General features: G+C 43.6%; 1 protein-coding gene across 4 annotated transcripts in view; it reads left to right on the top strand.

Annotated features, from left to right (window-relative positions):
- The window catches only part of LOC146205916 (eukaryotic translation initiation factor 4E-binding protein Mextli-like), a 131,643-nt gene that overhangs the window by 65,684 nt on the left and 39,346 nt on the right, over positions 1-26,613 (top strand). For all 4 annotated transcript variants that reach the window (XM_084590580.1, XM_084590578.1, XM_084590582.1 and 1 more), the window contains 2 exons: positions 16,979-17,072; positions 25,334-25,409. In XM_084590580.1, coding sequence (XP_084446706.1) covers positions 16,979-17,072; positions 25,334-25,409 — 170 coding nt within the window. The remainder of the gene's footprint in view (positions 1-16,978; positions 17,073-25,333; positions 25,410-26,613) is intronic.

Raw genomic sequence — 26,613 nt, 5'->3', positions numbered from 1 at the left:
AATATTTACAAGTGCCAACTAAGAAGTGTTGATGCAAAAAAAATGTTTGAGAACAGGAGACAAACGGTGAGATTGGAACCGAAGTAAGAAATGGCAAGGCACTCTTCCTCTCGTAGTTTAAGATTTGTTTTGGACGTGCGCAGTAGGAAGCGACTGTGATCCTTGAGAGCAAGCTAATGATACTACTTAGCAGAGAGAAAAAGTTGGACAAAGGGATCACAGATCAGTTTTTTGCAACATACTGCTCAACAATCAGGTATTGTTGGTTAGTTTAGATTTGGGGTCTAAACTTATAAGTTTGCCTTTATAAACATTTCAATTAAGTTGTGTGTAAATTGCATGAGTGTCAAGATTAGTAGTTGTGCTGTGCTTTTAATAGGGAAAAGGTTCAGGGGTAGCAGTCACTAGGCACTACTGCAACCTTTTGTTATTTTTTAACGCTTTATCACTTTGTAAGCATTGCACATGAGTACTATTTATAATTTTCCTTCAGCTATGGGTTTACTCTAAATGGGGGCTTAGGTTGTCTTATCATATGCCGAGAAAAGCAAGCAGAAGAAATGACCTAAATGTTTTCACTTTATCAGTTAATGAGTAGAAAATATGCTTTATTGTTGTAAGTTGGGTTTGTGCTTGTTCCTGTTAATACATTGATAAGTCCAATTGTTTCTGTTTCGACTTTTTTTTTTTTTTCTTGCAGCTAATTTGAATCTTGTTTTACTGTGCAGAACTTTGTGTTGTTCTGATGTGCTGTGCAGTGCATGAGTTTTAAAATTTTATTCTGCTTAACATTATGTTGAGATGTGAAGGAACTCTAAAGCATTAATACAGCATTCTTATTTGCTTGAACTTGATGTCTTATTAAAGGTTTTAGGCATTTTGATTATTGCTTGTGTTTTGGAGGCCATTAGGTTAGCTTTGCTTTTTTGTTTTTTTAAGCTTGAAGATGGCTGTGGATCAGATTTGCATCGTTCTGCTCTATGTTCCTTAGGTTTGATATGAAATCTCGGTAATACAGTCGATCTAGCTTATGATAAACATGACCGTCGCAAGCTGAACAATGTTGATGGTGCTGATACATTTATAAATGAAATGACAGTCACTGATGTAAAGTAGAATGGTGGTCATAGAGATCTATACAGGCCTCAATTTGGGTATCCCTAAGACCATTCTTCAATGCTCAATTCCACTGTAGCTATAAGGTGCAGCACCCTGCCACAGTTCCACTGCTAGCAGTTAGCCATTTCTAATGGTTATCAATTTTATAGGAACGTAACGCATAAGATCTTAATGGTCTGCCAGCAGCTACGGTGGTTTAATAGCTTTGGCATTTAGCTACTGATCATGGGATTGCAGGGTTGATCCTGGTCTGTGGCGGTTGTATTTTAATGGAGGCAAAATGCAAAAATGCCCGTGTACTATGTGATGTCGTTGCACGTCAGAGAACCCTGCCTAATCTAAATTAATTTTGAGCACTCTACTACGAAGCACTCCACAAGTGCCTCGTAGCACATGTGTCATTTCAGGGTGTTAAACTCCGCAGATTACAATTTAGAAATTTATGGTTTGTCACAAAAGTATTCTTGGGGTTCCCTGTTTTAAAGGGCTGGACAGGGCAGGTAGCACGGTTGACCTCAGAATCTGTTACCCTTCTTCTAGCCATGAGTTTGTTCCCTACATGGCCAAGTCCTGCAGTGATTTTGACATTCAATTGTGCTTGCATGGGAGACTATTTTGTATTTTAACGTGGTAGCATTAAAGGCCCTCTTCTGCAGAAAGTCCTGCATTGTCAGCGCTATGAGCTAAAAATCATGGGCATGGCTCTGGCAGGTGGCATAGCTGGGTACTCAATGCCTGGTGGGTTAAGTAACATCACTAGACCACATGGCACTGCCAACTCAGGCTTCTCCTTTGATGGGAATTAAACCTTCTAGGACTATACTTGGCCATGCAAGCATATCCGTATGGCTTTATATGCATCCACATAACTGGGCAGCGTTTTGTGTGAGGTAATACAAGCACATTAAAAGGCCCATGAAAAGCTATTTACTAGAATTATAAAACGAGCACCAGCAATAGATATTCCATTAATCCTCTCTTTAGTGCAAAAAGTTTTAAGCTAGCTTCATTAGCACCGAACTAATGGGCTTTGGTGCCTACATGTTCGCTATAACCAGGCCCTGTGTCCACAGGCATTCATTTCATCTGAGATTTGGCATCAAAGCCCTGATATACATTGTGATCTTCATCCTATTCGTTTGTACTAGAGGAGCATTTGTTGTAAGCGGGCTCGACTGTATGTGAAAATGAAGTGACATAAGTGCACTTGAGGATTCTTGGCTTGTTTTGGACTCGTGGCTTCGCCTGATAGTGCCTGAACACTTGTTTGACAAACAGCTATAAAAAGAATGGATTGGCGACAGGAATGTAGGAGATCTTAGGCCAACAACTCTCATACATCAGTGTCATGTATACTTGTTTTTCGTTACAGCACAGGAACTTACGTCTGGCATTAGACATGCACGAATGTTTTGCACATGCGTTCTAGTTTTGGTGCTGTGTTCAAGTTTATTCATCTTCTTTTGTGTAACACTTAAAGTGCGAAATTTGCTGCTTACAGGCGCTGTTTGACGGACTGCCATTTGCCATGAAATGGAGCGGTTCACAAGCATTTTATGGGAAAGAGAGTGCAGTCACTAAGCCAAAGATAGTGAAATTAGCTTTGCTGTAGTGTTGAAATGGCATTTAGCCTATTCAGGTTTTGATATTGAAATGTTTCTATTGAAACTTACTGTAATCGGGGGTGGAAGTGCTGCCCCTTTTGCTCCATTCTGCTCCAAACTGCTTTTCCTGCTTCATCCTGCTTCAAAGCACAATATTGCTTCAAAACTGCTAAAAAAAATGCCCAGCTGCCTCGATGTTTTGCCATCAAATTTATCGGAACACTGTGTTGTCGCACACTGAACCTCTAATAGTATTGTCTAGAAAAATTGAGATCTGATGCAATTCGATTAAGCGACTGACCACCACCACCAAGTGCAGCAGGGCGCGATGGCACATTGTGAGTTGCATGCACGTGGTGTAAGGGCCGCCATAGTCGAAACGATGGCAGCGCACCGGTGGCAGATGTATAATGCATCTTGCACTGAACCTAATACATATAAAATGTTTTTAAATTAGTAAAGTACAGAGAATAATAAATATTTTTTCACAAGCATATTAAGAACAAGCTGCAAACAATTGGGAGAATTGGTTGCAAAAAAAATGCTCTGTGCACGTGATGTAGCACTTTTTTACCAGTGGTGAGGGAGCAAGAGCAGCGAGCAAGGCAGACACTGAAAACTACCACGAGCCGTGCGCAAACTTGTCTGGCTGCAAAGAGCTACACGAGTTGTTCTAATGGCTCTGCTGGGAAAACAAGCAAGCGCCTCACAGTCAAGGCTGTCATGCCAATGCCAGACCCATACTTGAACTGATGCCACTTGGGTAATAATCACAAGGTGTTCTCATAGTGCTGGAAAGCTATACAGTACCAGCATGTTTAATTAAGGAGGCCCTAACATTTCTCAAGCAGTAATGTGGACAGGCACTGGCAGAAGGCTATGAAGTAAAGAATCTGAAGGAGGGAAAGACTACTGTACTGTGCCATCTATCCTTCCTTAAGGCACTAGTGACCAGTGCCCAAGAATTTATCAGCATAAATGTAGGATCAGAAAGGATATGCGCAAGATACGTAGTGTAACTATGCTTCTCTTTCATGTCCTCTCCAAACTAATGGTGGTGCTCTACCACTTTGGTGTTTGAGCGCACCAAAGTGGTAGACTCCATGTTTGGAAATATACAGTCAAAATAGTCGGTCAGAAGTTTAAATTCAGACTTGATGTTCACTTATGAAGTGTAAAAGCAAGCATTCCACTTGCTGCTAGTCTCTTCCAAATTGTTGCTGATGTCAGTAGTGTTATTTTAATGATCTGTACATGTTTTGGCTGTTTGTCATGCTTGTCAGAGACAGAGTGAAAAATTTAAGTAATCAAATTGGATTGATAATTACATGCCAGGAAGCAAAAATTACCATTATGAAAAGTGTTTGAGTCTAGAAGCGTTCTTTGAAATATACAGTAAAACCTGATTTGAAGTCATCAGGGCCGCAAGAAATCTTCAAATTAAGCGGGTTATCGAATTAGTCGAACACACCAAGAAATACGACTCAAGCAAAAACATTTGTTGCAGGAACGCGCTACTTTTATTCGGCATATTTTAAATTCCTTAAAGTAATCAGGGATGCTGGTTTGCCGCGTCCGGTAGTTTGCGGCTCCGAAGGTCTTCTTTAGTTCGTCAACTAGGTGAAACATTTCAGAACTTCCACCGTGGTACTCAACAAAACTGGATAACATTTAGTGATCCAATAACTGAGAGCAGGTGCTTGGGGAGGCTCATCGCTGTCATTGCGTTTATTCGCACCAGCAGTAACCTCACTCTCCAAGTCGGAGTAGACTGTCTGCTCACCACTCAAAGTTCAGCTACTTGGTGAAGCCGACTGCGTTGGACTCACCATCTTCTGCACAGAATGCACTGATGGGGTCGCAATACTCTGCTCCTTATTCGTCAAGCATATATCAGTAGTCTGCATCGGCATCAACAATGTTTTTACTGAAAAAGAAAACAGCGTGTTTAAAACACAGCCTGGTCATTGTGGGCTCCACTTGTTTCCAAGTGTACACCATGTGGCATATGGCTCCAAAGAGGCTGATGGAGTATTTCTTGCCATTTTCATCGCAAAGTAGCACGCGATTGAGCATGTGGTGCCGATAAATCTTCCTTTGAAGCAGCGAGGCTTCCCCGTCCTCCCCACAACCAGTAGCGACAGCTTGTGTTTACCACACATGTTCACGCCGAACAGCACAGTAATCCTGCCCTTGGCCTGTTTTCTACTCTTGAATGCGGTGTCCTTCACTGAAAATGTTTTTGTTGGCAGCATCTTATAAAAAAGGGCAGTCTTGTCAAGGTTGTAAACGTCGTCTATACTGTATTCGCTAAGCAGTGGTGCCAAAGTATGCTTCTTCCAATTCTCGACAGCGCTCTCGTTAGCGCTGCCGCTCTCACCAGAGACGGTCAGAAATGCCAAATTATTGCGTTCTTTAAAACTGCTAAACCATCCGTTACACTTGAATTCTTCGTGCCCAAGTTGCAGAGCCAGGTCGTTGGCCTTCTCCCGCAGTATCGTTCTATTGATCGGAAGGTGGGCAGTGTTTGCTTTCTGCAGCCAGCCAAGCAGGGCAGATTCGACATCTTAATATGCGGGAGCCCGCACTCGTGACCGCTTCGAAGAATATGTTTTGCCGTATGCCTCTAGTATCTTAGACTTGTTGCTCAGTATTGTGGACGTCAAGAGGGGCACGCCGTGCCTTTTAGCCAACTTGGCCTTAAAGGGCCACTGTCCAGGGAAGGACCTTTTAAGCAAAGGAGCCCAGTGTTTTGATCAGGTACCGGAGATAGTCTGTGCAAAATGCTACAGTGACACGCATGCCTCAAAGCAACGAAAATACCAATCCAAGCTCTCTCATGTTCTTCGGGAAGCCAGCTTCCCCCTTCCCTGCGCTGGCCCGTTCAGCCGCAGCTATGACTTATTTGTCGAAAACGACGTCCATTGGTCTGTCTCGCTGTCTGAGGGCGAAGGATGGGTATCTATCGCTCCGTGCTTTTCCCTCGCCACGGCCGGACTGAATCCAACGACGCGCGCTCCCTCGCCCGTTTTTTCCTTTTTCTTTTTTTTTCTTTTTGCCGCGTAGGCAGAGTGCCACGCCCCACCTCCCGCCAAACGCGGAGGAGGAAGGGGAATTTGTCTTGTGGAGGCTAGACGACAGGGCAGGAGAGTGAAAAACCTTTACGAGGGAACAGGAGGAGAGAAACAAGACAGAATCGGGTGATTGCGGTGGCTGTAACTGCGGTATTAGTTTCTCCTTTCAAAAACATTTTGCGACCTTGCGTTCTGGGGACGAATTCTCAGTCGCCGGGGAAGAAAATATTGTCGACCGGAGGGTGGACAGTGGACCTTTAAAACAAGCATTCTTGCCTGCTTCTTAGATCCAGCAGAACTTCTGCAGCGTTAGTCTTGTATTTTGGCACTTCGTTTACTAGTACAGTCGCAAAGCAAGCACTTCCGACCAGCTCAAAAGAACAACTGCACAGTAGCCGATATCTAACCACCGTGCACAATACAAAGAAATGGCCTAGGCGAGACCTTAGCGTGTACTTGCAGTGTCGAAGGCACGGGAGAGAGGGAACTCAAGCTGGAGTTTGCTCCGTGACAGCAGCGCTTGGTTTCTAATAGAGAGAAGGTAGAGAAGAGGCGAAACCTACGTGCAGCGGTGGCCGCGCAGCGCTCGGCTGTCTGTGGAGCTTGCGCAGCCCGTTCGCGCGGGAGTGCATACCAGGCGTGGCAGCATGTGCACATAGAGCAGGAGAAGGAAATGAGGAGGAGGGGGAACAATTGTGTAGAGACATGCACAACGCCAGCACTCTTCGCCAATGGGGTCTCTCATTTTTGCTTTTTTCGGTTCTCCAGCTGACAGAGGCTGGTTGGAAACGCGTTTTTTTTATCTGTGCTTTCGAAAGCGAAAAATTATGATTAGCTGATAGACTATCGTCACTGCGCGCCGCTTCAGGTCCTGAAAAACGATAGTTGGGAACATTGTTTTCAAAATGTGCTTGTTGGCAGGCTCTGAGATGTAAACAAAAAAATTATATATAAACGTGGATTCGCTACTCGAAGGCGAGAGGCAAGCGATAGATATTTTGAGGGACCCAAGGCTTGTGTTGTTAGGGTATGGGAGAGTAAAGAATAATGCAGAAGGCCTGATGTCTCTGTCCCTGCTGTTCAGAAAATGATGGGTGCAGTCTTCTCGTGGAGAATTACTGATACGCGTTACACAGTGACGAGTGCTCCAGGTGCATTTGGGGAGATTTCCTTCCCTTTGTGTCTGCTCACTTGAAAGGGGATCATTCAACTCTTTGGGGACAGGCGTTTTAGGCGATCCCCAACAAGACCAATGAAAGTAAACGTTGCCATCTATAATGATCCATTCGCTTCAGCACTGTGATGACTGCACAGTTTGCTACTGGCACCGCGGTGCTTGTCTTCGGCTCGTTTTTTACGTGTTCCTTACTATGGCAGAAAACACATCACCTTACCCTTTGGGTTTTGCCGACAGCGGCCAGGGGCAGTTAGTTTGTTGCTCCAGTGCTGCTGTCTCAAATCAATGACCTATCTACGGTCATTGGTTCCTGAAGACCTCGGTCATTCACCAGAAGCCGAGGCATGCCATTCCTGCAGTAGTTCTCTCTCTCCACGAGACGAGCAGTGAGGAAATGCCTGGCCACTTTCTATGCAGATGGGGGCATCTCTCCATGGGAACCTTTGTCTTTTTAGTTCTACAGCTACTCTGTGCAATCCCTTGTTCAGTTATCTCCTCGAGTGAGTACGCAGTTTTGAGCTCTCGAAGCAGGATTGCGTATGAGGATAGAATGATTGATATATGTGTTGTTCGAAGCAGACGGCTCGGTGCCGCAATGGCCGCTGCGGCACCGGCAGGAACAACCACAGTGCGAGATACGAGTAGTACAAGCTACTTTAACAAAAAGGCTCGACAACCACCCCATTACCGCTTACCACACAAGTTGCATGAAAAAGCGCGCCGAAATTTAATGGTTTTTTTTTTTCCCCTTTTTCTTGGAACGCGACAGCGGCCAGAACGAGGTAAGAGGAGAGCAACAACCGCACGTAAGCACGCGCTCGAGTGCAGCGCGGAGCAGACGGGAACATGTGCGTTTCAATGCAGCATGGAGCAAACAACACAGCCGTGTTTTGCGGAGGTTTTGCCAAGGCCTCCATATAGAGGGCTGACGCAATAGAGTGGCGCAGCGTCCCCTGGCCCAGGTTGTCTCCCCTAGAGCAGTCTCAGCGCAGAACACGTGCTGCTGCTGACGCAGTGGAAAGAAAGGGGGAAACACGCCGAGGTGTGGAGTGGGATTGAGATCATGTGACAAAAGTGGTATGCCCGCCGCGTTGCAGTGAAGCACGTCTTCTCCTCTGTAGGCGCGAGTTTCGGTGGTCCGCGAGCTGCACTGTGGACCGATTTTTGTGCCTAGAGTGCTCCAGCCTGGGCGCATCGCCTGTAAATCATCGTTGAGTGACTTTGCCTCGGGGCTCCATAGGACCGTCGTTGTGCAGGGTTTGCGGCAAAACATCGATCGGGCTGGCGCAGGCCGCCTGTTCGAATTATCCGGTCAGATTTACATTGGAAAATGCGGGATCGCAGCAAACCAAATTATCTTGGATTTCAAATTAACGAAGTTCGAATTATTGAGGTTTTACTGTAATTCGAGTGCTTCAAAACCCTTGCTTTGTTGCTCCAAAGCTGCTCCAATGTGCCTTTATTATTGCTCTCTGAGCTGCTCCAGAATGCACAAGCCTGCTTCCACCCCTGTGTGCTGTGTTTTTTTAACTGTTTACTGTTCTTGTTTAAATGCAGTGTATGTGCAATTTTGTTATTTTCTGTATGAAGCATTTTTTTTGCTGCCTCGTGTAACTAGTTTGAATTTCTGTGAATATCGCACGTCTGTGTGTTTTAATGTCAATAAAGTTTAATTTTTGGTTGTTTTTGCTTGTTTTATTAGCACTACTTATCCATCAGTACACTTTTGTATTCTGTTGAGAATTAGTAGAAACTAATTGCTTGTTCAAATCTTGAAAAAATTCTAACCTTGAAAGCAGACTTCTAGCTTCACTATTCATGGCCAGTAAACTATTCAGAATCATGTGGCTGAAACTTTCATCACAGCAGGGGGAGTTTTGACATGAGGTGAAGAAGTAGGCTAGAGAAATAAATATTCTTTCCACATTGGATGAGTGAGACTAACAGAGAGTAAAGTTAAGAGGTGGTCATAGCATAATAGTACTATGTTCAATAGTAACAATAGTACAAGATGCGCATGCATATCAGACAAAATTTGCATGCCCTATATAATCCTCTATAACATCTTTGATGACAATGTTGGCCTGAACGTCTTGGACAATGTATGTATGAGGTGCCAGATTGTATCTGTCTGGAGATTCTACCCTGATAGTGTGTGTAAGGAGAGCTAGCACAAAAATGCAGTACTTTTAAAAGCCTGTTGTTTACTGCGCTCTTTATTACCTTCCTTGTTGAATGTAGCTATAATTGGCAGTTTTTAAAGTACTGTTCCTTTTAGGTCACACTCAAAAGTCTATTGTGCAAAAAATTCAGTTCTATTTTTTTTTATCTGCAAACATTCAGGTACACGCTCTGAAAAAAAAACGAACAAAAAATCTGGTCCTATTATGATTAATTTGGGGGTTACAGCCAGTTTTTGAAAAGTCATCCTGGTATTCTGAAACTAAAACTATATTGCACCAGTTTCTAAAGCTACTAATATTTCTTATGTATGATTATTATTCATATATCTTTGTTTTTGATATCTACAACATTCACTGGTATTCGTAAGTTTAGTCATGAATTTTGTTATTCTTTTACAATCTTTTAAATTGGCCATAAGGGGGATTACTGACGCTTGAAGAACACTTGTTGTTTACTTACAATCGGACAGTATTTTGTCTAGTATGACCAAGTTCCGAGCTGGGAAAAGGCGTAACCGCAAGTTTGCTGGGAATCTACACACTATGGAGTATCCATCTTCTCAGTCACCAGACGTGGGTGTTTTGGCGAGTGCGAAGAAGCTTGTGAACATTGCAAGAATGTATGGAGCCCTGCTACCAAATTCTACACTCCAAGGGAACAAGATCGTTGGCATTGATATCCTTTCTTCTGTGCTGCCGTGCCCTGAATACATGATTACAGCACTGACGCTCGAAGAGCGCGCCCACCAAGGGATATGCTCTACCTGTGCAGTGGTGTGTGGGGAGTGTGGCTTCGGGTATTCATTTGACACGTCTAAAAAGGTGATGCATGCAAATTAAAACAATTATCGACTGGTGTACTCGCTGCACCACTTCAGGAAAGGCCTTGCAGGTGCGTCAACATTTCGCAATGTGATAAACATGCCTCCCCCTTCGCGACATTTCGCCTACGTCTTAGCTCTCGGCAGTAGCTGGAACGGTAGCGTCGGAGTTGATGGATAATGCTGCTACAGAAGTTTGTCGTGTGGTGGGAGCAGTGAGTGCGGTGTTTCAGGCGATGGAACATGGCTGAAGCGTGGACATCCTTCTTTGAATGGGTGTGTGTCAGTGATTTCTGTTGATACAGGAAATGTTATTAATGTCTTGGCTCTTTCGAGCACATGCAAAGCTTGCAAAAGCAAGTTAAGCCCAAAAAGTTTCATTCCAGGAGTGGAATTCAAGCCACACTTCCTGCCATGCAAACCATAATGGTAGTGCAGGCAGTATGGAGACTGTTGGCCTGTACAGGATATTTGAGAGGTTGCAAGAAACAGGAGGCTTGAAGTATCAGGACGGACTACTACGGTGATGGCAAAGCCAAGAACTATGCCACTGTAAAGGATATGTACGGAGATAACAGCATCAAGAAGCTTGAATGCATTGGACATGCCCAAAAGCGTCAACTGGTGCCCTTATTGACCGCCTGTAAAACTACTATGGGGTAGCCATAAGAGCTAATGTGGGAAACCTTTCGGCTATGAAACAAGCCACCCTGGCGAGCCTCTTTCACTGCAGTTCTACTGACGAGCAGCCAAGGCACGGCCCATGCCCGCCTGGACCGAACAGCTGGTGCGGGCACAAATGGGCTGAAGCACTTGGCCAACAGAATTATGTGCAGGAAAGAAGGCCTCCAAATGATGTGCTGAAGAGGGTGAAAGTTGTGTACAGTAATCTGTGTTCAGACGAGCTCCTATCAAAGTGTCTACATGGCAAAACACAAAATACAGTAGAGTGCTTCAGTGGGCTGATATGGCAGTGGACTCCCAAGAAGGTGTATGTAAGCTTTCCTACCATTCTGTTTGCCCTGTATGATGCTGTAGCACACTTCAACAATGGCAGTGTATGTACCCTGGGTATACTGAGTGAGACTGGTATTGAACCAGGGTACGCAAATGAGCTGACGCGACAAAACGGGCTAGGAAGAAACAAAGGGCAGTGACATGAACAAAAGGAGACTACTGCATCTCAAGAGGGCCCCAGCTATGAGCCTGTTGCAGTTTAGAGCTCTATATGTTGTTTTTCACATCTTTAATGTTTTTAAAAAGTCTGTTTTTCTAGAAACAAGATTTTCGTCCACCTCTTCTTCCGCAAAATGTAACTTTTTTCTGAATGAATATATTGAAAAATTTTGGCCACTGGTTCCTCATATACAGATGCTTGAAATTAACTAGGGTAATTGAAATCTATCAAATCATTTAATTTGCAGCCTATCTTTGAAAAAATGTGGCGAGGATGGTTTTTTTTTTTTTTTTTTTTTTCATTTTGTTCAGTCTTTCGAAGATTACTTTCTGAACATTCATTGCATTACATATATCCTGTAGCTCAGGTCACACATTCAGATACATAAGTGCCAAAGCTTTCCTCAATTCACTTTTCCAGTTGCTAATTATCCTTGCTGGCGTGACTAGCGGTTTTAACATATTTTTCAGGAAAATTACCTCCTTAAAAATTGAACCAATAGTTGTATTTTAAATGCTTAGCTAAGTTGAATAAAACATGCTTAATTTGAAGAAAAAAAAAGTTATTATAGTCCTCTTTGCTGATTTAAAAAAACAATTTCCAAGAGTGGCCTCCCACCTTTAGACTTTACAAATGATGCAGTGATCATTGGTACCATCAGAACTTCAGGTCTTGTTGTTCCAGTGCTTATTTATTGCAGTCCTCTTTTTGAGTGAGTATAGGAGATTGTCTGCCATCTGTATGTTCTTGTGTGGCAAAGTGGGGAGCACTGTGAATACTTAAGGGGGGACTTTTGAACATGTGGCTCAATTTCACTTAATCTTGCCAGGATAGTTTATATCACTGCTGGGACCATCTCTGCCAAATTTAGTTATTTTGCTGTATGTTTTTTCTAACTTTGGACGTCTGAAATTAAAGGGAGGTGCGGGTCGAAAAAAAAAAAAATTTTTTTTCAGATTTTGGTTTTCACTTAATCTCAATGTTTAGGCATTCAGCTATCTTGTCTAGAGAAATGAAATCTATATTCGCTCCAGAAATTACTAAAAAAATATGTTTCAATGAGTCGCGGTCGACAGAGAAACCAAAAGTTGACACGTAAGTTGGCCATCCTTGCCCGCTTGACATGCATGGCAGCTTCTCTACATGCCATGGCAGTTATTTAGAGGAGCTAGGCAGAGGTTTATTCTCACATGTGCAATGGCCGTCGATATTGTATTTTTACTGGGAATAAAAAACTCCTTTCGCAGCCGGTTCTGAGTACTTCGATTATGTGGTGCGATTTCGACGCCGCCATTGACTGTGGGTGACCGTTTGTGCGGTGAAGCCTGCTCACAGGCTGTCCTGGTTTTCTGCCACCAGCAAACATTGCAAGACTGCCACTGCCACTTCTACGCTTTTTTTTTTTTCAGTTTTGAAATCATGATCAGTCTGAAAGAGCGCAATACTCGTGTGCAGAAGTTAAATACTGAATTTAAGTTCAAAAGAAGGAGGCGCAGGTCGACGCTGAGGAGATCGACTCTACCTTGAACTTTGTCAGTGCCTCTGAGAAGAAGATTGGCTCCTCAGAAATGAAAAAGAAGCAGTGGTAGCTCTGTCAGTGCGGTAGTGTGTGACCTCGATGTGCTGATGCCGTTCAGACGCTTCCTGTTGTGCTTGTGGCGAGCGCCAACATCATTCACCTCGAGGCGTGTGGTGGCAGGGGGAAACAGCTCGAGGCATGCAGCAGCAAGTGTTGATGGAAGCATGGAGCGAAGCTACGAGAGCGGTAGCACATGCGACAGCTTGCTACTAATGCGGAAGCTGTGGTAGCCGCCCGCGCAATTGGTGCTGGCTGCGATCAGCTTGTGCAGTTTTGTGCCATTATCTGCCTTCCGAAACCGGTGCATCAGAAGACACTCCATGAAGTAACAAAAATAGTGCATCCAGGGTCCATAAATGCTGCCGCACAAAATCTGAAGGCTGCCTGTAAAATCGGGATGAGAATCAGTAGGGCATACACCACTATCATGTTGACGGTACAGAGCAAAAGAGGGGCTATAAGAGTCCCAATGGTGTGGCCACTGTTGTGTCCCTTGGTAGTGGGCTGTGCCTCGATTTTGAAGTTCTGTCAAATTATTGCTTGGCATGCAGTTGGCACAAAATACTGAATACTGAAGAAGAGATTTGGCAGGCGTTCGCCGGCCCTTGTGTGAAAGAAATGTGGAGTACTCGTCGCATGCCATGGAAAAGGAGGCAGCCATCTGACAGAGAACGTTGTTGTACAAGACCGCACTGTGCTTCACTACGTTTCTGATTGACAGAGACAGAAAGGCATATTTGAGGCTCAGGTATGTGGCACTGCAACCATAGAGAAAGAGGACTGCATCAACAATGTTGCAAAGTGCTTCTGGACAGCCCTTCGGCAGACCTCTATTCCGCGTGGAGAGAAGCTGAAGGACCCTATGATACTGAAACTGCAGGCATATTACCGAATGGCAGCAACTAGCAACAGAGAAGGTGTCCATGCTATGTACTGCAACATCTAGGCATCATATCTGCATTCGTGCTCTAGTGATGGGGCTAGTAGCCACAAGTGTTGCGCAGAGGGTGATACATAGTACATTTGATTTTCTAGTCTCGGACTACTTGCTGACCGGTCTCAACTTCCTTTCTACAGAAAGTAGCTTGATGGTCACATGACCTTGCAAGCTCCTTCCATCATTTGCTTTTTCAGCAGACGATGCCAACCATCATGTCACCATGACTCAGTTCTTTTGCAGTGACACCGAAGGCATGTTTATCTTTTGGTGTGCGTGTAACACTAAAAATAGATAACAGATGTGCCAGTCAATCGGTGCTTTTTGGGAACTGAGCGTGACATGCCTGAATGAGAAGCGTTTTGCAGAACTCGGTGCAGGGTTGGTTTGCCGTTGCTGCTAGCGAAGTTCCTCCAAGCGCCCAGCTCACTGCATTTGAAAGCTAACGAAGCCGTTTGAAAAGACATTTACAATAAGCGTTAGCTGCTTCAGTACACAGAGGTTCGCTTGCTATGCTTTCAGACCTGCACGCTGGAAAGATTGCAAAACAGGTGAAGAACTTGACAGCGTGAACAAACAATCTACGTTCAGGGCTTTAGACAGTTCCATCTGCAGAAAAATTAGACAAGGAAGCGAAGATGCAGTGCTGGAGCTTGTGTCATTGTTTAGCGCACAATACAGTCTGCAGGAACACGAAAAGTACTCGGAATGCTCTCGGAGTCTAACTCAGTATGGCTGCAGTTGGCCCAGGAGTTTTACTAGTGGATGGTGCTCCTGGGCTGCCCGAAGAAATTGAACGCCAGACAGCTGTCGGCAAGTAGTCCCGGACAGTCTGGGACTGATAATCAAATGTACCCAGTGGTGTAAGCAGAGGCGAGCTGAAGCCATTGGACAGCCGCCACCAGGTTATGCATCCCTCTCTAGAAAATTTGCTTTGCTGCCAATATATAAGCGGCTTACTGAACAACAAAATTTGTTTGCTGTATGCTGAAACAAAATTTGTGTCCTGGACTGCTGTTGAAATGGCCACAGTTTTGCGGCCTTGTGGTTCAATTAGTGGAGGGGGGGGGGGGGGGGGAGATGCCTACTTGGCAGACTGCTGAGGCACGTGCTCACCAACCGCAGCATGGTAAAGAAGGCTCGAATAGAGGACGCTGCTCGCAAGACGCAAGAAGGTGGCTAGCCTATAGTACTGAGGTGTTCTAATGATGGGGGATAATTGCTGTGCAGCCCATGTGTGACCCTCCATGCCAAATTTCATGCAATTTCTATCTCGTTTTGTTGAATACAGAACTTTGAAACGTTGAAATGAATTTTTTCTCTGTCTGTAGATTTGAGCAAATTTTCAAGTTGGAGGACAGGGTTTTTTATATTTCTATTTGTCGTATCATAATGAAACTTGGCGCGCATATTCTTCGGCATGCGTAGCTTGCAGATATCTACTCAGAATTTTTGTGTCTTTATTGTTAGTTTATAGAGGTTCCACGAGAGCAAAAGGACAATCTCATCATTATTCTTTTTATCATACTAGCACTGTCATGACCTAATTTTGCTAGTTATTGGCATTCTGCAGCTAGTAAGCTACAAAATAAGCTGTTGCTCTTCAATGCCAGTGAAAATTTTCTGTACGAAAGCATGTGCATAAGAGATCTTTGTTGTATGCTTGTTTAGCAGCACTGAAGAAAAACTGCATGCTACAAGAAAACTAATTAGTGATCTCAAAAATGCAGGAAACAGTATTCAGTGCAGGAAACAGGAATTCATTGTTCTAAGTAGCTTTTTTTTCAAGCAGCATCTTCTCTTAAAAGTAAAGTGATTTTTAATCTACAGAGTTCACTTTTTCTCGTTTCCTGGTTTTTTTTTTTTTTTTTATTGAACTGTCAACTTACGAAAGCCGTCTTTCCAATACTGCTTCGTAATATGTATTAGTATTTTAGTGAGCTTTCTGGAATGGCGTTTTGTGAGGAACTGTGCTTTTAGTTTGTCTATTTTCAGTTTTTTACGTCCTAAAAAAATTGAGCTCATGAATTAAAGTAGTAGAAAAAAACCAGTGCCATTCTTGGGGTGGTGTTATTCTTCTAAAAAAAAAGCAAAATAACCGTACACCAGTGTGCTCCAAGCATTCCTAAAACTGCATAATGCAAAACATTGCAAATATTATCTTCCTTTTCCAAGTGATGGTATTCCTTCGCAAGTGCTGTCATCCATGCATATAGGTTGCATAATATTCATCCTTGCTGTAGAATACTGAAATTTGGCAGAGGTGATGCCATCGGGGATCCTGCAACTATAGTCATGCAAGTTTCAATGAAATAAAGCAAACGGTTCAGAAGCTCTTTTTAGGGTAGCATCTCCCCCTCACCTTCTTAATATATTGGTAATTGGCCTCCTGTTTTAGTCCTGAGTGTTAGTGTCTGGTGCTTTATTTGTGATAAAAAGTGTAAAAATCTGGATTTTCATTCCTGTTGCTAAGCTACGTCGCTTGCTGACATGTTTGCAGATAGTCTTGTCAAAAATTTACCAAAGCCCCCGCCACTGTGGCTCAGTGGTTTGGGCACTCGACTGCTGATCCCAAGGATGTGTGTGCAGTTACAGCCAATAAGTACCCTGCAATGTCAGATAATGTTTAGGAACCCCAGGTGGTTGAAATTAGTGAAGCGCTCCGCTACAGTAACCCTCATAACCTGAATCTCTTAAGTACAGCTTTTCTGGAAAGTGTAAAGCCCAGGAGGTCTGCTTCTGAGCCGTGTAATGGTGCGCATTTAGCATTAATGGAGGTCCTTCCCATTGGAGAGGGCAGGACGAAAAATCGTGCTGTCAAGAGATTCGGAACAGTGGAAATGCATTACAAAGCGCACAAAGTGGCTCAGAAGCAGACCCCTTGGGCTCTACACTTTTGACGAAGACTACCTTAAATCCTATAAACCAAACCAGTCTTAATGTCAGCTGCCTGAGAAGCAGGAGGCCTGTTAGAAGATAAAGTGATGCCATAGGTAACCCTCAAGGTGTAACACCCTAAAACTTGTGGCCAAAATGCTGCATTGCCAGATAGAGCAGTCTTGAGTTCTGCTCAGGCTTATATGTGCCTGCGCCTGCATATTTACATGCATATTTATTGCCCTTAGAGATTCAGAAGTCGTCAAAATGAGATAAATTTAAAGCTAAAGTTTTATGCTTTGAAATATTCAATACCTAGGCATTACACGATTGAATCAGCTCTGGCTTAACTTTCTGGGCATATGTTCTGGAGCTTGAATATAGGTTTCTGAAAAGCACTCATCTGCACAAAATGCTTGCTTTTTGCCAGTGCTGTAAGGAGACACAGTGGTCCACCAAGCAGCCAAACTAGCAGCTCAAGTGACGAGGAGACCTACAAGGAAGATGCTGATCAAGAACTTATGGTAAGTTAATGTACACTAAGAGGTGATTTGCCTGCATGGTAATAGTGATTATAAAGGACAATGTTGGAATTGCAGCAGAAAAAAAAAAAAGCAGACTGCTCATTAGAACTGCTCATAGGAATGGATATATGTGCACTGGATGACTAACAAAAGGCGTCTCTTGAGACTTCAGGCTTTGTTGCCTTTTATAAATTGCAAATTAAAAATGCAAGTTTGTATTGCAAATAATTGTCTATGGTGGATTGAGAGGCTGAAGGCAATTGTTTTATATCACTTTTTAACTGCCTTTGCCATACTTTGTTGTTTATTCTGTAAATATAACAAAAGGTAAGTACAACTTGCACTTACCTTACTTGAGCTCAAGAGCACTGGAAGAAAGAGCGAGGCTCTGATGGCACAGCCGCACTGTGGTGAGAGAGGCAGCTGCTGCCAGGCCAGCATGTGTTCTGGGACCGTCCTTTCCACTGATTCTACTAGCGCTTCTATGAACCAGCGACACATGCACTGAGATTTTGTTGCCTCAGCCAGGATTCAAATGCCCGAACTTTTGTATATGGCTGTTTTTATTACCTAAATGCCTAATTCTCAGCAGGCACAAGCATTCATACTGCTTTCTGTGCATGTGAACTTTGTTCCCAACCATAGAGAAATGCATAGTCTACTCAAGCTGAAGATGTGCTCGCCTCCGTGGAGCGGCCATCGCAGGTGCATCCAATGCTATGCAGTAGCCAATTGATTTTTCAGACTCAATAATTCAGACTTGCCGGATATTTCCGGCTTCATTCAATAATCGTCATGCGCCCCATAAGAACGTGTACATTTTCACAGCTGATATTTCGGACTCTGTGGAGTCCGAAATGTTGGGCTGTCGTTCTGGTGTTTGTCCTCGTGAGTTCTGTCTCGCAGTTTCAAATCAAATCACCCCCGCTTTCTGCATCGCAATTGAGAAGAAAAAAAGGGTGTGCTTAGAATCGAGTAAACATAGTATTACAGCCTTCAGCCTTTACTCTAGCTCTCACACATGAGAGCTAGAGTAAAGCATATCCTTAATGTTTTCAGCTCTGGATGCTTATCAAGGACTTAGTGCACGTTATGTGGCACTCGTGAGCATTTTAAGCAAGTACCAATATATAAAGTGTTCCTCCTTATCCTAAACTAAAGATTTCAGTGCAGCCTAGCGCCAAAGGTGCAGCTCCTATCAGCATCAATTTCATGGTCACCCATGCGTCCTCAAGTCTAATTCTAGCACAAAATTTGAGCATTGCTTTAAAAAGATGCCACGCCAACATAAAAGAAGTTATACGCATCGAAATCAAGTGCTTGTGCCAGGCACACCCATAGAAGCACATGCAAAATGAGTGACTAGAAAGGCCTGCCAGTGCTGCCTCTGGTGGCTGCACCATGCATAACAGTCATGCTAAGTGGCCGCTCCTCGTGACATCGTTGGATTACCTCTTCTAATCGCACAGCTGGAGGTTGATACTGCACCTGCTCAAATAGCCTTGGAGAGAGCCGTGTGTGTATCAATCACGTAGTCATTCAAAATAAGATCAGCACGCTGAATTCTCAATCATGACTATACCTTCTGAATCTCTGTGGTTGGAGCTGGCATGCTTAAATGTGTAAACTGTGTAAGTTCAAAACACAAAGGGTGTGTTATTGAATATTGTGTTTTTAGAGGGTCATTAGGCAGTTCTAGTTTTATTTTGCTGCCCCCTGAGATAGCGCTGATTTTTTTTGGACAAATGGTTCCTTTATAACGACCAGATGGTGCTGTCAAGTTGTCAAAAGTATCATTGGTAGCTGTTTGAACCTCTTCAAGGTAATCTATCGTGAGCAAACTTCTAGAGTACCAGGCTATTGGCTCTGATACTTTACCAGCAGAGTCGACCATCTTTGCCTTTTGGTTTGTTGGAGATGAGAAATCTTACCACTGCATAGACTGTTGTTTATATTGGGGTTGGAAGTGGTGGAACCCACATTTCATCCATAGTAAAAAAAATCCTCAATAAAAAGATGAGGGTCTATTTCAAATATGTTTTTGAACATCTGAGTTTTGTTTAGTCATTTTCTCACATTGTGTATGGGCTCAACAGCCTTGGGACCCAACTGGTGATGCTGTGTTTGTTGAAGCATAATGTATTACAAACATCGTGGTGAACTCTTTCTTTGAATATCATCAATACCACTGCTATTTTTCTGATTGTGATGCATCGGTCATTCTTAACCATGTCCAGAATTTTCATCAGTAGTTTCTTGGGATGTTGGTGTGTGGTCGACCATCACAGAGTTCGTCTTGAAGCTCCTCATTATCATGTTTAAACTTGGCAGCCCATATTTAACTGTTCCACATAAATGAGTATGCGTCTCCATGCAGTGTCTGTGACAAATCTCTGTAAGCTTTGGCTTACATTTCACTTTCACATTGACCACCATCCCTTAGCCTGTTTGAATTTAACTAATTCGAATTTGATGTGGGCAATGCATTTTTACTGCCGTGCCAGCATGGTTCAGTGGTTAGGGCACTCGACTGCTGATCCCAAGGATGGCAACTATGGCAGGGGAATTTTGGTGGAGGGGAAACACAATGCACCCAAGTTCTTTGCAGTGTCAGTGCATGTTAAAGGTGCAGTCAACATCATTCTCACTTTTATTTTGTGTACTGGCTAGTTCTGAATAAAAAAGTGTTAGTTGCAGCCAATGCAACCCCAAATTAAGCCCACAGCAATAAAAATATGCCTGTACTCTGCTTTTGCTAGGCTAAACCTCATCACTCTGTGGTGGCTAATGAAAACGCTAGAGCCATTTTAAGTCAGTGACTGGCCGCGTGTGGCAAACGCATCGCCAGATGGTAACGGCCAATGCAAGCGCAAAGAGCGGGAACGTCATGGTGACGTAAAATGGCTCTTTCCGTGCTGTGAGAGGCTGCTGACCTGGCTGCGCTGGCCTGCCATCGCTGCAAGCCAAGATGACCTCTGCCACAGTGCAAGCAGGGAAACACGGAACAGAAAGCACGGTGAACAGATTTCCTCATGCTCAGCCCACAACCGGAGTCACAGCGCAGGAATGTCAGAGCACTGCTTGGCTTGATGCACTTCACATTCATACCAGAAAATACAAAAAACAGCAGTGTTCTGGGAAGGACTGCACAAAGAGCATGCCTGCACAAGGGCGACAATTTCGGCAACGGTGTCCCCCCCAGACGCGCCAGACGGCAAACTGTGCTGCTTTCTACATGTCCTAATCGTCACTAGACCTAGCCTGTTTCGTATCAAAGATGCAATGGACGGCACTTCGGAACGAGCCAACGGTGTAACAAAGGTTCTAAATTCGTCACCACTATATACGCAAACCCATCTAATATAAAATAGGAATGAGCTTGATTTGCGCGGCGCCTTCAGCAGCAGAACTAGCATCTGCCAGGCGATCACACTTGGCAGCAGCAGCTATGTGTCTGTATGAAAAAACTCACTTGTATCGCAATTATCACTTGTAACAGCACTACAGTATTGGTTAAAGATCTCCACAATTTACTCGTTAATGACAGTCCTGTATCCAAGAGCTTATTATGCACACGAAGAAACAGTACTAAAGCCTTTTTCTGACTCTGGTAGCTGGCACAGGCCGTATTGACTTGCAGCAATGGCAGGCTGACGCAGCCAGGTCAGCAGCATCTCACGGCACAGAAAGAGCCTTCCTGCGTCACCATGACGTTGCTGCTCTGCGAGCTCACATTGGTAGTCGCCATCCGCCGGTCTATTTGTCACACACTGCTAGTCGCTGACGTCAGGCGGAGCAATATTCTAAATGTTGCAAGTCGTTGGGCGGACTACGTTCAGCTGTTGTAGCATTTTCATTGGCCACTACAGAGTGATGTTATTTAGCCACATTAAAGCAAAGAGTACAGGCGTATTTTTAATGCTTGGGCTTGATCTGGGGTCGTATTGGCTGTGACTAACGCTTCTTATTCACGACAACCCAATTAACAACATAAAAGTAAGAATGGTGGTTTCCAAAAATCGCATAATATCTGGAGCCCTCTATGTATATGGCATCTCCCATAGACAATGTTGCTTTCAAATGTTCAGTCCTACAAATTAAACCTTTTTCCTCGGGATGTGAGAATATTAAAATTTTTCAATACGGATTAAATATAAATAAAAATTAATCCCCGCCCCGCCGGGGTGGCGCAGTGGTTACGGCGCTCGACTACTGTTCCCAAGGACGCGGGATCGAATCCCGGCCTCGGCGGCTGCTTTTCGATGGAGGCGAAAAGCAAGGCGCCCGTGTGCTGTACGATGTCAGTGCACGTTAAAGAACCCCAGGTGGTCGAAATTTCCGGAGTCCTCCACTACGGCGTCTCTCATAGCCTGAGTCGCTTTGGGAGTTAAACCCCACAAACCAAACCAAACCAAAAATTAATCCCAATGTTGAATATCTGATAAATTAAAAAAAAAAAGCGGGGGGGTGGGGAATTAAAAAATGGCAGACTGTTCATCATGTTTGGTGTTTGCAGATAAAATTAAAACTAGAATTGCACAGAAGTGTATGCTTTACTGAAAAATCCAGTATAGCTATGTATACAGGAACAGGATTCTATATACAATCGAACTTCGATATATTGAACCTCAGTGTAACAAAATTCTTGATGTAACAAATTTTTTTATTCCCCAGTATGTGCCCTGTTGATAACCATGTATTTTTTTTTTTTTGCAATTTAATAAAGTCCTCATGCATCGCATGCATGTACCATCAGCCACCATGACAATCTCATGAGAACTGAAATTAGCCAAGACAGATCGCATTCTAAACTTGCCCGTTTAGCACTGTTTTTGGCAGCAGCCTGGAATCTGCGAGCGAAACAAAATAAGGGCATACCGCTGCACTACCTGTCATCTGCATACAAAACCTGCGGTGCGGAAGTTTCTGGATGTGCCACGCCATGTCACTGGCCAGTCAGAACGCCAAAGCGCTAAACACATTTGCTCGCATAAGGAAGCCACTTTTTGTAAAGAAAAATTGATGTCAGTTTGAGGGGAGGGTTCAATATGCTGGAAAAAAAGTTTAGACTTTTTTTTGCGAAATTCATCCATCCTTATACCCATCAATCAAGAGCATGCGGTTAGCCGTGATCATTACGAGGGGGTACCCAAAAGAAACCAAGCTTATTTCCTTTTGAACCTATTTATTCACATTTGAAGCCCAAACCTTCAATCTCCTTTAAAGTACTCTCCACTTTCACTAATACAATTGTTTAAACTTTCATTCCACTTTTCAAAAAATTGTTTAAATTCATCTTTTGTGGTGCTTGACAGTGCCTGCATCGTTTTTTTTCTTTGTCTGTGCAACATCAGCAAAACGCTTTGCTTTCATATATTTTTTTTATTCTGGGAAACAAAAAAAGTCACACCGGGCAAGGTCCGGTGAGTATGGAGGGTGAGGAACAGGGGTCATACCAATTTTGGTTAAATATTGATGATTGCACAAATTTTTTCAACATTTTCATGTGTTCGGGCCATGGAAGGATGACCAGAACGCAGTTGGTCATCAATTGACATTTCACCCATTTTGAAACTGGAGAACCACACAAACACTTGAGTTTTCCCCATAGCATCATCCTTGTACGCCGTTGTTAACATTTCAAGAATTTGTTCCATTTTTTTCAAGTAGAAAGCACATTTCACCGCCACACGCTGTTCACAAAAATCACCCATTGCAAAAACGACGCTCACAGAAAACTGTTGTCACTATAAACTCTGTTGAAAGTAGTACGTCTAACCTTCAGCGACACCACTTGACTGACTGACTCTGGAATGTTCAGTCTATGCGCTCCTAGCAGCAAAAAACGGTACCATGAAAGCGCTGCCCACCAAAAAATTAGTTCGGTTTCTTTTGGGTACCCCCTCATATGCCGGCTTAAATTTGGCATCGTTCACTACAAAAGGTGTTTGCTGCTATCATCCCAATCGCTGCATGATAAAGCAAGCAGAGCAATCCACCACCTGCTCTCCTGTCAAGGCCACTGGCACTCTGCCAAGTTGGCTCCCCTCTACTCACCACCTCCACCCCACCTGACCCCTAGAGCTAATAATATCAAGAGACCCACCATGATGTTACCACTTTGCAACATCTTGGCCCGCTGCGAAAAAATGCGATGTGGCCTGCAACAGCGCGAAGCGGAGGGACGCGCTAGTGACTAACACTTTTTATTCTTGAATTTTTTTTCAAGTTCTCAGCGCCAAAAGTGAGAGGTAGGTTCATTACTCAAGTAATAGGGTACCCGTACATGAGGCCTGAGCACACGATTGTCCAATGTAGCCGCGCCAGCGTGGTCTATGTGGTCTATGCAAACATACGACAGCGTCCCCATTAAAGTCCCTAGATCAGCTGATCTAGAGACTCTAGCCCCACTTTGCAAACATTGGATGATGCCACCAGTAGCGACATCTGGCGGTGGCTTTGAATACCAAGCACTGTGCTGCTCTTTGATTTGTGCATGCAGAGAAAAACGATGCGTTCGCGTCCATTTGCTATCACTCATTATACTCCTGATATATAAAAGAACATCTAGGGACCTTGTTAGCACTGTTACTGCTAGGCTTCCTTGTTTTTCCTGAATTCGCAGTTTACAAGCTTCCATGTACTAGCAACGTTCCACGAACCTGTTACTTTATTTGGACAGCTAAAACATGAGAACCTTGATGTAATGAAATTCGCGATTTAACAAAATTTTTGGCTGCAAGTAGGATTTCGTTATATCAAGGTTCAACTGTACTAGTTTTTTTGTGCAGGAGGAACCTACATGAAGCAGGATGGAGCTGTCATATTGCTGCTGAATGTAGCAAACTCGTAAATTCGGCCTTCAAAGGACGAGAAAAAAACGTCCAAGTTAACCAAAAGCTTGAATTTTCAGGTGGTCTTTAAAAAACTGCTGAAAACCATTTGTATCGCAGTACTTTTGTCACATTTTAGATTTTATCTGATTTTAGTCTGCATTTTAGATGAAACTGAAGTGAGAGCGATATTTTTTCCCAGCTTCGTCAAGTGTTTTGCTGTGCATGCACTGCAGAGAAGGCCCTTTTCTCAAAAGAGAGGATAGTCTGTCTCATTAAAAGGGTCTCGTTGCATTTTGAGGAGGCTTCATTGTACATTGCATTCGGTCGCGTATTGCAGTTAAGTGTGCAGTGTGATCAAACTGCGGAGAATTGGAAAATTTGCCATGTATTCAGTAATTTTCAAATATTTCGAATTCTGAATATCAGTTTTCAAATACAAATTGAATAACAAACATACTCAAGTCTTGATTTGAAATTTTCAATATTTGCACACTTCTAATTTTTAACCTTTGCCTCTGGACTGGGAACCAGTAGATGCTGCCAGAGTGGCTGTGGTTTCACATCCATGCGCATTCTCACACATTTTTTTTTTTTTTCTGAAAGATGTTCATGCTGCCAATGCAAGAGAAATATGGTAAAGCACCTTGGGATCTGCTGCAGCCACCAGCAGCTGCTTTCTAGCATACTAGTGTGCCTTTTGAGGAGCATTTGCATTTTGTTCTTGTGTAGTATCCAACTTCCAGACCAGAAGATCAAATCAGTCGATATTGTCGACCATAAACCCTGACTGCTCATTAGAGGGTCAAATTCTAAAGTTAAAACTCAGCTGCTTTGGTCATCTGATGAGAAGGGAGGAGTCGCTGGAGAAAGGTTTGATGTTGGGAAAGGTTGACGGTCGCCGGAGAAGGGGTAGGCAGCGAACGCGATGGTTAGATGGCATCCTCGAGGCACTGCAGATGAAGTTATGTGATGTTAGGAAGATAGTGAGAGACCGGAAAGCGTGCCGTGAAATGGTCCATAGGGTCACGAAGAGTCGGACACGACTGAACTGAACTGACTGAGTATCCAACTTTAGTGCTCTTCCTTGTGGACTTCTGCATGTGGAGTGTTCCTTCCATGGCTCTTGCTTCTGAGGAAGTAACTGCGCAGCTGTGTACAATTACAGTATTGTGTGGATTAATTTTTAAATTTAGTTTTGGTTGCGAGAGAGTTTTTGCGGACTAGTTGGTGCATTCTGAAATTGGTTTATAGGGAAGACAGACAAACACAGGAAGGAACGTCTTGTCACTTCATTCCTTCCTGTGTTTGTCTGCCTGTGTTATGAACCAATTTTATTTGAGTTTTGGTTACATTTGCTGCCATTGTTTGAGAAATACAATGGCATGCTAGCATTTATACTGATAGATTTTTGAACGTTTTCTTTAGGAAAAGGTGCCTATCCAGTCTCCGAAGCATGTTTCTCGTTCAGGCAGCATAGTGAAGAACCTGCCTACACAGATTGGTACGTATAGCTTAGTGGAGTAAGGTGTTAAACATGAATGGTGAGTATGAAGTTTGAAATTAAATGCCTCAAAGTGCACAGCTTTCTTGACGTTCACAGAAAAACATGCTAGCTTCAGCACCATTTGTTGCAAAAGTTCCCAGGTCACTAAGCCAGGGTGAAGAACAGGCACCTCTTCACCAGCTTTAAAGTAATTAGAAAATTCCTTCTCATCCAAAGCTTTAACACCATCTTCTGACAGCAATCGCTGGGCAGCTGCACAGAGCACCACCATCGTTGTGAAAACCAGCACATTAGAATGGGAAAATTTCTGTCAGATGTTACATTTGCTGGAAGGCATTCGCAATGTGTACCTCCCGGTTTTGTAAATCTGACTTCATCTCGTCTATAACATCTTCGTATTACTCTTATGCTGCATTTGTTAGACGAACAAGGGTTCTTCAGGTGTGCTTGGGCTTTGCATACCAAGGACAACTCACCTATTATCATTGTACAGTTGAATTCCGCCGCAACGAACACAGCGACAACAAACAATTTTTTATTCCCCGTCAGTATCCCGTAGGAATTAATGCTCTAAGTTTTTCTGAACAATGAACCATTTTTGCAGCGCATTTCTGCTTCAATGAAATTTTCAAGGGGAAAATTGAAACCAAAACACGTTTTACTGGCTAGACAAAAGTCCACGTCAAATCCAAAGCCACAGTCAACATGTAATGACGTGATTGTCTTTCTACTAGTTCCGCCATTTTGGCCTTGTTTCGTGGTCACGTCACTCACTGCCCGTATCTATGACGACAACCAGCTTTCATATGCGGGACACGATGTCAACGCACGCGAAAAAGCGCAAAATCTTTCGCTCCAGCAGAAAATGCAAATCATCGCCCAAGCAGAAAGCAGAAGGAAGAAAGCAACCATCGCTGAAGACTTATTGCTGCAAGTTCGCTATCCACGATACTCAGAAGCAAAGAAAACATGAAGGCGCTTGCTTCAGGCACGTCCTCAAGGCACAAAAAGGTTGCGCAGCCACTCTATGAAGAGCTGAACGAAGCAGTGTATGCGTGGTTCATTAAAGCAAAAGCTAGGAACTTCCCCCTAAGCGGAAGCATCGTCCAGCAGAAAGCCGTGAACTCTGCATGCCTACTCAGCATTGACAATTTTATACATGCATAAGAGAACAGTGCAGGCATTTCACTGAGGTGGTTTC

The sequence above is a fragment of the Amblyomma maculatum genome, chromosome 1 (assembly GCF_055883805.1).
Source record: "Amblyomma maculatum isolate TAMU_Amacu chromosome 1, ASM5588380v1, whole genome shotgun sequence".
NCBI classification, from domain to species: Eukaryota; Metazoa; Arthropoda; class Arachnida; order Ixodida; family Ixodidae; genus Amblyomma; species Amblyomma maculatum.
This window is presented reverse-complemented; position numbering and strand designations above follow the sequence as displayed.